Genomic DNA, 14,265 nt, shown 5'->3' on the forward strand with positions numbered 1-14,265 from the left:
GCGCCCGCTCAGGACCTGAAGAGCAGAGCGCAGAGGGTGAGGTTTTCAGAGTCGAAGAAGCTGGCAGACCATCTGGGCATCGGGGCGGCAGCGGCCCGCCTGTGGGAGTCAAGGTCCGGGGCCGCCTCCCAAGATGCAGGCTGGGGTTGGAGAAGAGCATCAAGGCCTGTGGGCCCCGCCACAGGGTGTGCAGGTGGGTCAGGCCTTCGGGCCAGGGTGCAGGGCGGGAACAGCAACCCCGGAGCTTCCAGCAGTCTGGCCAGTCTCGCAGCTGCAGGAAGGCCCTGGGGGTGCGGCTCTGTAGGCTGGAGGCCCGGCCTCCTGAAGACGTCCAGGGTCCGTCCTTTTGATGACCTGGGCTGGCCGTCTGTGCACCTTGGACCGCTTCTGTGGCAGAGGAGCCCACAGCTCCTCTATGGCCGCCAGATGGGGTCGAGGTAGGAGCCTTGCCGGACCCCAGGCCGACGGACAAAAGGCCTCTCAAAGAACTGCTGCTCCTGCACAGGCCCCCAGCCTGACAAAACGCCCCGCATGGTGTCCCCAGCAGAGGCGGCCACCGCCGGGTCTCGTATGCACAACCCAGCAGCAAGTCGTGGCCGTTCTGAACGTGATCAAAGTCACAGAGCACCTTTCGAAGCCTTCCTCCATCCCCAGGGGAAATTTCCAGACAAAGAAAGGCATCCATACTGGCTGACACGCATGGGGGGCCCAGATGAACGAGGCTGACTTGCCCTGACGAGGGGGACCCCCCCACCAGCATGGCCCCCGTTAGCCTCCGACGGGACTGCCTTCATTTGCATTTTATATTAACATTACGACTGCGTTACACAGTGAAATTAAAGTTGCATCAGCATCGATGCTCTTGACCTTAGCAACGTCTGATGCCATGAGGCTGGGTGTGCACAGTGGTTAAAACGGCCCTCTTCTGTCTTGGCAGGTTGTGTTGGAGGACCCAAGGGATCCCCAGGCCAGCCCGGTCTCCCCGGCCCCCCAGGTAATGAAAAAGCCCTTCCCGCCCCGCTCGGAGCGTCCCCACCTTCCCTGCCCCTCTCTGGCCCTCCTTCTCCGCCTCTGGTGGCCCCCCTGCCCAGACGTCCCGGGTTCTTGGTACAGTACCGCACGCTGGCTGCTTCTGCGGGGGTCTGGCTTGCACTCGTTGTTGCAGTGAACGAGTTGAACCCTGAGCCTGTTGTCCACACGGCTCTCCATGACCCTCCCTGCCCAAGCCCTGGAGAGGCCTGTCTGCCCTGGACCCCACATAGGCGCCAAGGCTGCTGCCCCTGAGTGCTGACCACTCCCAGGGGGGTGGGCTCAGAGGCAGTTTTCAGCAGGTCCTGGGGAAGCAGGGCCCAGAAGGTACACCCGTCAGGTGAGAGGAGAGCGGCATGAACAGCACGCAGCTTCTGGTGTAGACCGACGTTCCGTGGCTGGTCTTCAGTGACCCTCAGCTGCTGGTGTAAACCGCCCCTCAGCTGCTGGTATAGACCGCCCCTCAGCTGCTGGTGTAGACCGCCCCTCAGCTGCTGGTGTAGACCGCCCCTCAGCTGCTGGTGTAGACCGCCCCTCAGCTGCTGGTGTAGACCGCCCCTCAGCTGCTGGTGTAGACCCACACTTAGCCCTGTCAGGTGCCAGGGGTGCTGTTTGTGGACTGATGTCCCCTGGGCTAATCACTTCCCAGTTTCCTAAGAGACCGTGTGGGGTCAGGGGCCAGCCTTGACCCCCTCTGTCCCTCTCCTGCTGGGGTCTCTTCGTGGCTCTGACATGTGTCCGGGTCTCCCTGGGTCATTTAGGTGCCAAAGGCCTCAGAGGAGTTCCAGGATTTTCAGGAGCCGACGGAGTGCCAGGGTTCAAGGGTCTCCCAGGAGATCCAGGTCGAGAGGGATTCCCAGGACCCCCAGGTGAGTCAGGATGGGACGCCGCTCGGCCCCGTAGGTCCGGGGAAGGACTGTGTGTGCGATCTGGATGCTCCAGCTCCGTTGTCTTAACATTCAGAAACTCAATACATGCTCGATGACAATCTTTGCTCGTCCTTGGGAAATTAAAGAATGTCTCCCTTTTCATCGCTGATCTTTTGTGGAAGAAACTTACAGATCTTACATGGAAAAAAAGAAAAAGACAAGTAGGCAGAAAGGTTTTTCTCTGGTGGCCTTGAGACAGTCTAAGGACAGGTGAAGTTACCCTCTGAGCCCTCATCGCCGATATCTGATCTGCTGATCGCTCACGGTATACCACGCAAAGAACACCTGTGTTTTGCCGTTCACGGCGCTGCCCGTCTGCGCTGCGGTTTACAGCTTGTTTGAGTCAGCAGTTCAAACCATTTCATCTACATTTGACCCAGCAAAGCGTCATGGGAGCCATTGAGTGGCTGAAAGAGCTTAAACCCTTGAGCTGTATATGGCGGGAAACGCGCGTGCTTCCAGTAATGAACGGTGGGCAGGAGTTGGCAGTACCTGCCTGCGTGTCCACAGACCCTGGAAAACGACTCGGTGACCCCAGACACAGCTGTCCCTTTGGGGTCCCGGCTCGGAGGGGGTGCGGGAGCCCAGCTGCGTTACTTGGTGTGCAGAGGGCCACCAAGGGAATCGTGGCACTGGGGAATCGTGTTATCTGAACAAAGCTATAGATGGTTTTGCTGAGTGCCCCCCTGCAAGCCAGACATGCGCTGCAGGATCCGGGCCACATCCTCACCTAGGCTCCCTGGAGCCACTCTCACCACCCCGCACTGGTGAAACATCGAAACTCCCTACTTCTAGAAAGTTCTCGGTTGGAATGAAACCTGCCTCCCAGCAGGTCTCTGTTGATTGTTCCTGGAGTCAGTGGTTCTGCTCCATAAACACCCCTCACCCACAAGGGGAAACGGTGGCCGCACGCCCCGTAGACATCTCGCAAGTAGGCAGACCCGGCACCAGGAAGGCCAACATTTCTTTTTATCACTCAATATCTGTGCCCGCAGAAATCTCCCGCCCTTCTGTGACTGCCCTCCAGCTTGCCAGCATTCCTATCACCCAAGCTCCAGGAACCAAAAAGAACATTCCGGGTGTCCGGACTCACGCAGAACAGTGGATTCCTTACATGCAGACCCTTAGCAAACGTGTTCAGCAGAGAATAGCTGAACTGTGCCCCTTCCGTCGTGCACTCGGCCAATTGCCCTACTCCTAAGTTTACAGCTCAGGATCAGCCCCTGGTGGGCCTTCTTCCTGGAGTCAGTGTCCCAGGCCACGGGGACCATGCCTTTCACGTTGTGTTGCTCCGTGGTTTGCAGAGCGAGGAGGCCTGCCCCCTGTGTCTGTTATCAAGGCCTTGGAGAGAAGCAAGGGGAAGTGTTTCCACATTTTGCCGCCCACCTGGGACGTTGAGAACTTACAGCTTTGTCCCTTTGGGGACAGCGCGTCCGCTGAAGTGAAGTGTGAATCGTTTTGAGAGGATGCTAATTCATTTTTCTCTTTTCACAAATGATAACATTTTATTGTAGAAACAGCGTCCATCCCAAATACAGGATTATGTAAACACTGGTAGGTGAGCAAGTGCAACTTTAAATGTAAATACAAAGCAAAGAGGCGAAACCTACAAGCGTTTTGCCTTTAAGAGAAAATGTCACGTTCTCCTTCAGAGGTGATCCCACCCCAGCACGAATGCAGCTTCATCTCCCATAAAGGCATCGTAGCATCAACCTATAGGACGGTTAGGATGCTAGTATGTTAATACCTTCTTGCCTTGAAAACGAAGGGGATTAAGGAACCACAGTTCGTACGCCCAGCCGAGCAGGCTTAAACTGCAGGAACTGGCCAGTGAGTCAGATGTGCCCTCCTCAGACTGGAGGAGGTCACGGTGCTTGTGAAAGCCTGTTCCTCATTCGGGCCTGCCCGCTGGTGTCCATAACCTCCCTGCTCATGACACCAGACCCACGAATGCTGAGGGCTTCAGTCCAGGGAGCGCTGACCCGGCTGCCCCCTGGTCCACCGTAGCTACCGTGCAGGGCTGGGGTCAGACTCGGGGAGGCAGAAGGACACCCTTAGGAGCCGTGTGGGTTCGAGACCAGAGACGTGGCGGGTGCTTGAGCCGACCCCCCACAGCAGACCCCCGCTGTCTCCCATCTCTTTCTGATGCTGACCTCTGCCTATGGGGACGCCCTGTGTTTCCTTTCAGGGTTCATGGGACCCCGCGGCTCCAAAGGCGCAGTGGGGCCCCCCGGCCTGGATGGACTCCCTGGCGCCTCCGGCCTACCGGGGCCAGTTGGGCCCCCAGGGGACAGGGGCCTTCCTGGAGAAGTGCTGGGGGCCCAGCCCGGGCCCCGGGGAGACTCTGGACTGCCTGGACGCCCCGGACTGAAGGGCCCTCCCGGAGAGAGAGGCCCGCCTGGCTTCAGGGGTGAGTCACGGAAGCAGAGGAGAGGGGCCGCAGGGCCGCTGCTCCGAGGCTCCCTGCGGGGGTCGGGGTCGAGAATCCCTCCTGGGGCTAGGGGAGGAGCCCAGGACCACACGCGGGACCATGGGTCTCCGTCCTGCCTGTCCTCTTTGTTCTGGCATTCCTGCAGAACGTTCTAGAGCAGTGATCGCCATGCTGTGTACACCAGGGGTCCCCAGCCGTTTTGGCACCAGGGGCCAGTTTCATGGAAATCAGTTCCTCCGTGGATGGGGAGGGGGGATGCGAATAATGGGAAGCGACAGGTGAAACTTTGCCCATCCGCCACTCACCTCGAGCTGCGTGGTCCGGACTCCTTCCCGGCCACAGACTCGCACTGGTCCCAGGCGGGCGGAAACCGGTGTGGGGCCCGCCGCTGCAGGACGGGTGCAGTTGGCGTGAAGAAGCCAGGGGCTGGCCGTGCTCAGAGAGGGCTTTCGAGGAAAACAGACAGTCTGGCACGCAGCTCAAGGTGTGGGTGCAAAAGGGATGGGTTTAGAAAACGTGACGTTCACCACGTCATCCGTGCGTGTTCAGCAAAGTGGCAGGGTGCCCGTTGACTGCTGTGTGAACAAGGTACCCAAAGCCTTCCGTGTCCAGTTTATGCAAAACGGGCTCCGAGAGCCCAGAGCACAGACTTCCATGGGCTTGTGTTGCTGGAGTGGGTGGGGTGACCGCCAGGCCATTCGGGGTCTCCGTCAGAGAGGCATCAGCTGTTAGGACATCAGCTGCACTGTCCTCAGCCCAGCGTCTGAGCCCAGGCTGACCGGGGCTGCCTCTGGGGTGTGAGACATGACATCCCCCCTGCAACGGCCTCCAGACCAGTGGGCATCCTTCACGAGCGACACTGAGGGTTCTCGACGGGCAGACGGAGGCCCCACCCTCAGAAGTATGTGCCTGCCCACCTTGCCGCATTCAGAGTATAAAACCTTTGCCCGAGCTCTTTTACTGAAGGATGCCTAGATTTTTTAAATGTAGCTGTTTTCCCACAAACTTCAAAAAGTCTGAGCGAAACCACAGAAAACAGCAAGCCTGTGGAGGATTCCCACATTCAGCATCACCTTGATGACTTGCTGGTCTAGGCAGAGGATTTTGTCTGGTCAAAGCTCTGGCTTCCGAAGCGTCAGTTTGGGGAAACTGTTTCCACGTCTGTTCGACCACCCCTGGCAGGAGCAGTGGGCAGACCAGCATGTTACACAGCTGTTTAATGTGCTTGTCAAGAGCATTTTGAAATGTGGCCAAATGCTCAAAATGTAACATCAAGTGAGAAAAGCTAGATGAAAACCGCGCTGGAAGTGAGATGTCCGCTCCGCAAATACCTCCTGCATGTCTGGTCACGGGAACTAAGGCCAGAAAGAAGTAAAGCACGGTGGTAGCGACTGGCTCTGGGGGAGAGCAGGAGCCCCTTCCGCCTTGTCTTTGTGCTTCAGTGTGTTTTCCTGACTCCTTCCCACCTGCAAAGCCTGTTGTTACAGGACAGCGCTGAGGAGCAGCTGTCCCCTGCAGTGAGCCACGCGGGGCTGGCTTCACGGTCTCATCTCCCCTCCCGCAGGAAGCCAGGGCATGCCAGGGATGCCGGGCCAGAAGGGCCAGCCAGGCTCCCCGGGATTCTCGGGCCAGCCGGGACTGCCAGGGCCGCCAGGACAGCACGGCTTCCCAGGAGCGCCTGGTCAGGAGGGGCCCCTGGGGCCCCCGGGCGCCCCCGGCTTTGAAGGTAAGGACCCGTGCTCCCATCTAGCGGAGGGAGGGCTTGGGTGTGCCCTAGGGAGCCCGCCCTGCAGAGCCGCCGGGGCTCTGAAAGCGCCCCACATGGCCTGGCTCGGAACAGGAGTTCATCCTTCTGCAGTCGGAGGCTGGTAGCCCACGGTCACGGTGGCGGCCTGGCTGGTCCCTCCCAGGCCCCGTCTCTGTGGTGGGCGGCCGGCTGGCTTCTCCCCACGCCCTCACAGGGACACCTCCTGTGCCGGCATCCTCATCTCTTCTTTCTATAAGGACGCCCGTCATCCTGGCTTAGGGTCATCCTCGCAACCTCGTTTAATTGACCTCGGCCCCCTCTCTGAAGGCCAGCTCTGAATGCTGTCACATCCCGCGGTCTGGGGCTGGGACGTGTGTGCTGGACACCGTCCAGCCCGTAACAGGTTCAGGACACGCGTGTCACCAGACAGGAGGGTGCACCACTCACACCTTCACGCTCACCTCTGAGGTCACACTTCCCAGCATCTTTCCCAGATGTTTTTCTAACCAAGAGCTGTTACGACCGAGGTCTCCAAGGTATCCTGAGAGGAGTTCCCTCTGTGCGGCCAGCTCATCCTGCCTATGTCTCTCCCCCCCCTGACAGGTCTGCCTGGAGACAGAGGGGAGCCGGGGGACAGTGGCGTCCCTGGCCCCCTGGGCAGGAAGGGCGGCTCTGGGGACAGAGGTGACCCTGGGCAGCAGGGAGAGAGAGGTCACCCCGGACTCCCCGGATTTAAAGGAGTGTCTGGAATGCCTGGTACCCCGGGACTGAAAGGTGAGCGCAGAGCACGACCACGGGCCTGCCTGGGGGCGGGGGGCAGCCCCACAGGGTGGGGGTCCCGCCTTGCAGTGCCTGGCGGCTCTGGGCCCTGGGGACTGCGGACGCTGCCCAGGCTGGCTGTGACCACTGTGCCCAGTGTGTCTACTTACCACGGTGCAGGGGGGCGGTGTCTGAGGAGCAGGCCTTACTACCTGCGAGGGGGACTCCCCTGGGAGACGGGATTCAGGTCCGGAGGCTGGCTGCTGAACAGACACCCCAGCAAAGAGAAGCGCTGGGTCCCCAGCCTGGACCTCCCTGCTGGAGCGTGAGGCGGGGCCTCTGGCCCTTGACTGAGGCGGGAGCGCCAGCTCTGGTTTCTGGCCTTTGCAGTGCTGGCACCAGGCTGACTCCCGGGACCTCTTTCTAACCCAGTAGAAAGACCACGGTGCAGTGACTTCCAGTTTCCTCTTTGTCCGCTTGCATTGGCCTTGCATCTGGTCCCCAATGGCCCACAGGCTGACTCTGCCCTCACGGCACAGAAGGTCCCCTTAGGACGTGCTGAGAAACCCTACTGAGAAACCTTACTGAGGTTGAGAGTCTCAGCGCCTCCTCACACAAGTCACAGAGGGGCTGCCACTGTGCTGACCATCTGTGCCTAACCCAGGGCGTTTCTTGTTCTCTCTGTAGGGGCCAGGGGCTCCCCCGGGATGGACGGCTTCGAAGGCATGCTCGGCCTCAAGGGCAGACCCGGGCTCCCGGGAATCAAAGGAGAGGCAGGGTTTTTCGGAATTCCGGGGCTGAAGGGCCTGGCTGGTGAGCCGGGTGTGAAAGGTATGTCCCCTCTCAGCCAGACTAAGACTCACTTTCAGCAGGGCCGACACTGCTCAGAACAGTGTCCCAGGAACCCACACAGTAGACACCGTTACAGAAGAAACTAGCTCCAGGGACTTGGTCCTGGCCACCGCGCACTGGCCATGGAATAAGGGAGTGCCCCGAGCCGAAGGACACTTGAGAACCAGGCTGACCCGGCTTTAAGAACCAAAACATCCTGAGAAATGCACCCCGGGCATGTTCTGAAGGGCAGGAAGCACCTTTGGTGAAAGAAGGACACGGCAGTCCAGGTGGAGAGGCCCACTCCATGCAGAGTCGGTGACCCCCAGGAGGGAGCCTGGACCACGCCCCGGGCCCACCCTAGTGGGGAGACGGTGACCCCCAGGAGCGAGGCTGAACCAAGCCCCAGGCCCACCCTGTGGGAGGCGCGTGTTGAGGAAGAGTGTTCCCAACAAGCTGTGTTTCCATGATGTTTGTTCAGACACCCTTGTTCTGAAAGTGTCATCACCGTCCTTAAAATTACTGAGTTATTATTGACAAGCGTGGACGGGGATGCGAAGACCTGGAGCCTCAGACCCCGCTGGGGGAACTCTCACCTGGTGCTGCAGGGCTGGTGAAGCTGGTAGTGCCTTAGAAAGACAGAGATACCTGGCAAATCTTCCCGGTGTGCACTCCTGGATGAGAGCTGAGAACAGGTCCACACAGAAACTCGTGCACAAATTTCACGGCAGAATGCTTCACACAGTAGCCCCAGCCAGAAACAACTCCGACAACCACCACAGATAAAGAAAACGTGGCCTAGCCGTATGGAGGAATACTATTCACCTGCGAAGAAGAATTAGGCTCAGCCGCATACTGCAACACCACGGATGCAACTTGAAAACACTGTGCCACGTATCACCTGCTTCCGTGTGTTGAAATGTCCAGAACAGGCCGATCCACAGAGACAGGAAGGGAGTCAGTGGTTTCAGTTGCTGAGAGAGGGGAGACAGAGGCGGGGACCGCTTGTGGGCGCAGAGTTCTCTGGAGGGGTGGAGATGTTCTGAAGTCAGCAGTGGCGGGGAGGATAGGGTTTCCCATCACCTGGGTCCCTAGCTCACAGTCTCAGGGGAGCCTTGCCACCCGGGGCTCAACCCAGCAGGACCCAGGCTCTGCAGAAAGGAAGGCAGGAAGGCCAACGCAGCCGAGCGGCCTTCCCGACGTGGGTGCTAATGCCTGCCTTAGAGGTCCAGGCGGTGACCACATTCTATTCCCTTCCAGGCAGCCGAGGAGACCCTGGGCCCCCAGGACCGCCCCCCATCATCCTGCCCGGAATGAAAGACATCAAAGGAGAAAAAGGAGACGAAGGCCCCATGGGACTGAAAGGATACCTGGGCCTGAAAGGTGAGACCCCGCCCAACCTTGGAGCTGGCGGCCTGGGGTCCCCTGCTTGCCTGGCCCCGATCTGTCTGAGGGCACAGCAGGGGCGCCCTTGTGCCCACATCCACGCTTTGCAGCCCTCCCGACACCTTAGGTCTGCCCGAGGGGCTGGAGCGGTTCCCAGAGGCTGGGGAGCAGAGCAGGGTCCCCAGAACGTCACGCCCCTCTTCCTGCAGGCCTTCCTGGAATGCCAGGCATCCCCGGGCTGTCAGGAATCCCAGGGCTGCCCGGGAGACCTGGCCACATCAAAGGAGTCAAAGGAGACACTGGCGTCCCCGGCGTGCCCGGCTCCCCGGGGTTCCCTGGCGTGCCCGGCCCCCCCGGAGTCATGGGGTTCCAGGGCTTCACGGGCAGTAGGGTAAGTGGACTCCTCCTGGGAGCGCCTCTCCCCGAGGCCTGCTGGCCCGAGCACTGCGGTCCACAGCACGGGGCTGACATCTCACTTAGGAGCTGAGAGCCTCTGGGAAAATCTCTGCGCCTCTCAAACATGGGGAGATAACGGGGCCCACCTCGCAGGGCTGCTCTGAGGCTGCAGGGGGCTCCTGAGTCGGGGTCCGGCACATTCGCCCAGGTCAGCCTGGCGGAGGGCAGCGTGCCGTCCTGATTGTGCCCACCGCCGTCACTGTGTTACTGACGTTATTAATTGGAATGAAGCCGCCGCTGTTGGGGCTTCTCTGACAGTCCCACGGTGGAGACTCCACCTTGCCCTACAGGGCCTGCGGGTTTGATCCCTGCTCGGGGAACCAAGACCCCACACGCCACGCAGGGTATGGCCAAAAAGAAAACTGCTGTTGCCACTACTTTGCAGTTTAGTAAGAACAAGTGTGTGGACCATCTGCTATTACTATATTACACTGGAAAACTTGGGGACTTTTCTACAAAATGATGGCATAAAAAAACCTTGAGAACTGGTTTTAGCACAATAGCTGGGTATGCTCACCCTTCAAAACTGCAGACCTCGTAAACGGCCTGTGAGATGGTTTCCTGTTTGACTTTGCTCCAGGGTGACAAGGGTGCTCCCGGGAGAGCAGGCCTCTTCGGCGAGGTTGGCGCAACCGGTGACTTCGGTGAGTGTTGCTGGGAAAAAAACAGGCCACCCCCGATCCAGAGCACCCTGGGCAGCGTGGGGACGGTGGGCCCACGGGTGCTCTTAGTCGTTTAGAAGCAAATCATTCGTATTCAGATTGTAGCACCATAGAAGTTACAAAAGTAACCTCAGGAGCCCTGACCTCAGCCATCTTTTTCGCACCTGACAGGCGACATCGGAGACACGATAGATCTGCCCGGGAGCCCAGGCCTGAAGGGGGAGCGGGGCACCACCGGAATACCAGGTACCCGAGCCGTCCACCTCCCCCGTGCTCCACAGCCCTGCCCCTCCTCAGCAGTCACCGTGAGCGGGCTTGCGCACCGTGCCATTACCTACGGAGCCCACGGACCACGCTGTAGGGCTGGTCTGAGGTCTCCAAGCCCAACATGCAAGGAGTGGGATTTTTTATTACATTGACGTCAGGAAGCCTGTATCTCCCTGAAAGGGAAGACGGCGAGAAGCAGCGCTTGGTGGTGGGAGTAGCTGCAGCTGCTAAAGTGTACCGCGTGAGCCTGGGCTCCTGGGATGGTGATGCACAAAGCAGATGATGCAATGGCCGGAGCCCCTGCAAGCAGTGAAGGGTCTAGAGGAAAAGGAAGTGGGAGTCAGACCCCTCTCCTGAGTAAGGCAACAAGGAAGGCAACCCCCCCAGCCTATGGACGTCAGGGGGTGTCACGCCCCCTCTGTAAGCATCCCTGAAGTTCAAGGTCAGAATTCCTGCCGGTGGTCACATCCCAAGAGACTTGGACTAGATGCTCCTTCCTGGGTTTCTATCTCAGGAGACACCCCCTGATCCCCAGCCAAGTGCTCCTAGGAATGCTCAGGGTGAAGGAGTCTGTTCGCGTGATTGACCAACAAAGAGGGTGCTGAGCTGGTTCTTTAATGAGAATGAGCTTCAGGATGGGAAGGGGTGGTCTGTCTAGCTGGGGTCAGATCCTAAGAGACACTTAGGGCCATGCAGCCCCGCCTCCGTGCTCCTCTGGACTCCTGCGGACCCATCTTTTGGCCTCCCGATGGCTCTCGTCCCAGACACGGGATGCCTCAGGCTGGCTGGATCTCCCATCCGAAAGGATTAATCAGCGTCCCAGAAACACCAAAATGTGTGGCCCAGAATCTAAGTCTGCCAATAAGCAGCTTTGCCCAAGGAGTTCATTTAAAGGGCAGATTTCAGGTGTGATCCCGACCTGAGAGGCTCAAACATCTCCTGCTTGACTAACTCCCCAGATTCCCCAGCACCGCACACATCAGCAGGCTCTCAGATGAGGGATCCGCCGCTCAGATGAGGATCTGATGCTCAGATGAGGGATCTACTAAGATGAGGGATCCATTGCTCAGATGGGGGATCTGCCTCTCAGATGAGCCATCTGCTGCCACCCACCAAGGCACCAAACGCTGTGGCTCAGAGCACCACGGCAGCTGTAGGCTGACCATTTCCGAGGCCAGGAATTCAGGAACAGGGTGGGTCTCATGAGACTCTATCACGAGGTCGGCAGGGCTGCCTCACCTGAAGGCTGGACTGGGCTGGATGATCCGGGGCCAGAGTGGTCTTGGCTGGACTGGGCTGGACCATCTGGGGCCAGGGTGGTCTTGGCATGAGGGCCTCTCCAGGGCTGCTCAGTGTCCTCACGAGGCAGCTGGCTTCCTGCCGAGCGGGGACAGAGAGCAGAGGCGCATGTGTGGCCTGGGCTCGAGGCGGCACCCTGTCCTGTCCATGGCGTCCTGGCCTCACAAAGCTGTGCAGCCCACAGGCACAGCGTGGGGCGGGGAATCAGGCTGAGGGGGCGCCACGGGCCGAGGGAGGCACGTGGCGGGATCTGCATCCCCACGCACAAGGGGAGCACCCGCGGGGAGGCAGCGTCCTTTTCCAGGCACCCCCGACCCCACGAGCCTCAACCCTCACCCCTGACCCCACGGGCCTCTACCCGCACCCCCGACCCCACAAGTGTTTACCTGCACCCCGACCCCACAGGCCTTTAGCCTCACCCCGACCCCACGGGCCTTTACCCGCACCCCTGAACCCCACGAGCCTTTACCCCTGAACCCCACGAGCCTTTACCCACACCCCTGATTCCACGAGCCTTTACCAGGCACCCCTGAACTCCACACACCTTAAGCCCCAACTGCACGGCAGCTGTGGTTTGATCGTTCCAAGCAGCGCATCTGTGGTTCCAGGTCAAAAGGGATTCCTCGGCGAGAGAGGCACTGAGGGTGATGTCGGCTTTCCGGGGATCACCGGCCTGGCTGGAGTCCAAGGACCCCCTGGATTCCAAGGGCAAAAAGGTAAGGTCCGGCGGTCACAGCGCCCTCCTGGTACGCTGAGCCCGTGGTCTCCGAGGGCCCAGAGCAAGGCTGGCCGGTTCTGCCTATCCGCTCGTCCCCTGCAGTCACAGCCAGGAGCTGCCCCCGCGTGCCCATCCCCGCATGCACACAGCCTGGGTGTGCAGGACCCGCGGCACTGACGGCCGTGTCTGTGTGTCCGTCTGTCTCTCTGTACATGCCCAGACAGCTCCTGTGACGGCCCCCTTTTGGCGTCTGAGTTGCAGAGTTTGTCAGAGGGCCCGAGTTACAAGAGTGAATTCCTTTTGTGTTTTTTCTTGCCACTGTTGTGCTCGCTGTTGCCCACCATTTGTGACCACAGGGAGGCTGACCCGCGCAGGGTCTCTGGGCTCTGCCCAGGCTCCCGTGTGGACCCGAGAACGAGAATGTGCGCACACGAGCGCCTCTGTTGGCCAGGCTGTGCTCACACCACCAAGGCCACATGGAGGGGACGCTGGTCCTTAGCCACCCAGCCCCTTAGCTGGAGGCCAGGAGGCCTCGGGGTGCCTGCGTCCCCGCTGAAGGATGTGTCTGTCCCCCAGGCTTTCCAGGACTCACAGGGCTCCAGGGGCCTCAGGGAGACCCGGGACGGGCCGGAGCGCCCGGCATCAAAGGAGACTCTGGCTGGCCAGGGAACCCAGGCTTACCAGGTAAGACGAGCCCCCTTCCCAGACACCATGCTGGCAGAGAGGTGTTTCCTCCCCAGAAGGCTGAGTACAAACCTGCTGGGAGACCTCAGGGTGACCCTCGGTCTGCACCCGGGCAGTGCCGGCGTGGGGCTAGCGGCAAGGGTGCCCATGGAACCGGGACCCGTGCCACCCTTGAAGGGCCTGGGGGCTCCATGGCCTGGCCTGGACGGCCCTGCTCAGGGGACACGCCCCAGTTCAGGGGGCGCACCCTGACCCCTCATTCACTGCCCCCATCACAAGAGGAGCTGTGGCCTGGGTCCCACGCCCTGCTTTAGAGAGGCTGATCTCAGAAATCCGGGGGCATAGATGCGGTGCCAGGCCACCGCTCCCTAGCACAGCTTTCACACACAGTGACCCGCGTGTCGGAAAGAAACACCGCAGCACTGCCCAGCCCCCACCCTGGCAGTGAGGAGTCTGTGAAAAGATTCCAGGAAGACAGTTTTTAAGTTAATGTTTCTCTCGGGTGACGTGGGCGGGACTGACTGACACGTCCCAGTATTTGCTGAGCTGCTTCCTGGTGGTCCCCCCGTTTAACACACCGGGGGCTCCCGTGGGGGCTCAGATGGTAAAGAATCCGCCTGCAATGTGGGAGACCCAGGTTCCATCCCTGGGTGGGGAAGATCCCCTGGAGAAGAGCATGGCAGCCCACTTCAGTATTCTCGCCTAGAGAATTCCATGGATGGAGGAGCCCGGTGGGCTGCAAGTCCACGGGGTCGCAAAGAGTTGGACACGGCTGAGCGACCGACACTGAACACGCTGGGTGGACGACCCTCCCGCAGCAAATCGAAGCATCTGGCTGCACTGGGGGGTCTTTCTCTGCTCTCCCGAGAACTAACCCTGAGGCTCCCCCACAGGTCTGCCCGGCCTCCGAGGCATCAGCGGATTGCACGGTTTGCCAGGCAGCAAAGGCTTCCCGGGATCCCCAGGTAGGGAGGCCCAAGGCCGTGCCCAGCAGTGGGGTGCCCCTGGGGGGCCATCGGGGACTTGGGGTGGTGGGGGCCTCAGAGAGCTGGATGGCCTGTCCCTGA

The 14,265-nt window shown here is 60.1% G+C and overlaps 1 protein-coding gene across 1 annotated transcript in view; it reads left to right on the forward strand.

Moving 5' to 3' along the window:
- The window catches only part of COL4A2 (collagen type IV alpha 2 chain), a 157,065-nt gene that overhangs the window by 133,386 nt on the left and 9,414 nt on the right, over positions 1-14,265 (forward strand). The window contains exons 27-39 of the mRNA XM_068984496.1: positions 938-994; positions 1,791-1,898; positions 4,147-4,368; positions 5,954-6,115; positions 6,740-6,910; positions 7,583-7,726; positions 8,987-9,109; positions 9,322-9,503; positions 10,149-10,212; positions 10,402-10,476; positions 12,405-12,512; positions 13,091-13,198; positions 14,092-14,163. Of these exons, the coding sequence (XP_068840597.1) occupies positions 938-994; positions 1,791-1,898; positions 4,147-4,368; positions 5,954-6,115; positions 6,740-6,910; positions 7,583-7,726; positions 8,987-9,109; positions 9,322-9,503; positions 10,149-10,212; positions 10,402-10,476; positions 12,405-12,512; positions 13,091-13,198; positions 14,092-14,163 (1,596 nt within the window). The remainder of the gene's footprint in view (positions 1-937; positions 995-1,790; positions 1,899-4,146; positions 4,369-5,953; positions 6,116-6,739; positions 6,911-7,582; positions 7,727-8,986; positions 9,110-9,321; positions 9,504-10,148; positions 10,213-10,401; positions 10,477-12,404; positions 12,513-13,090; positions 13,199-14,091; positions 14,164-14,265) is intronic.

The sequence above is a fragment of the Capricornis sumatraensis genome, chromosome 12 (genome assembly GCF_032405125.1).
Source record: "Capricornis sumatraensis isolate serow.1 chromosome 12, serow.2, whole genome shotgun sequence".
Taxonomy (NCBI): domain Eukaryota; kingdom Metazoa; phylum Chordata; class Mammalia; order Artiodactyla; family Bovidae; genus Capricornis; species Capricornis sumatraensis.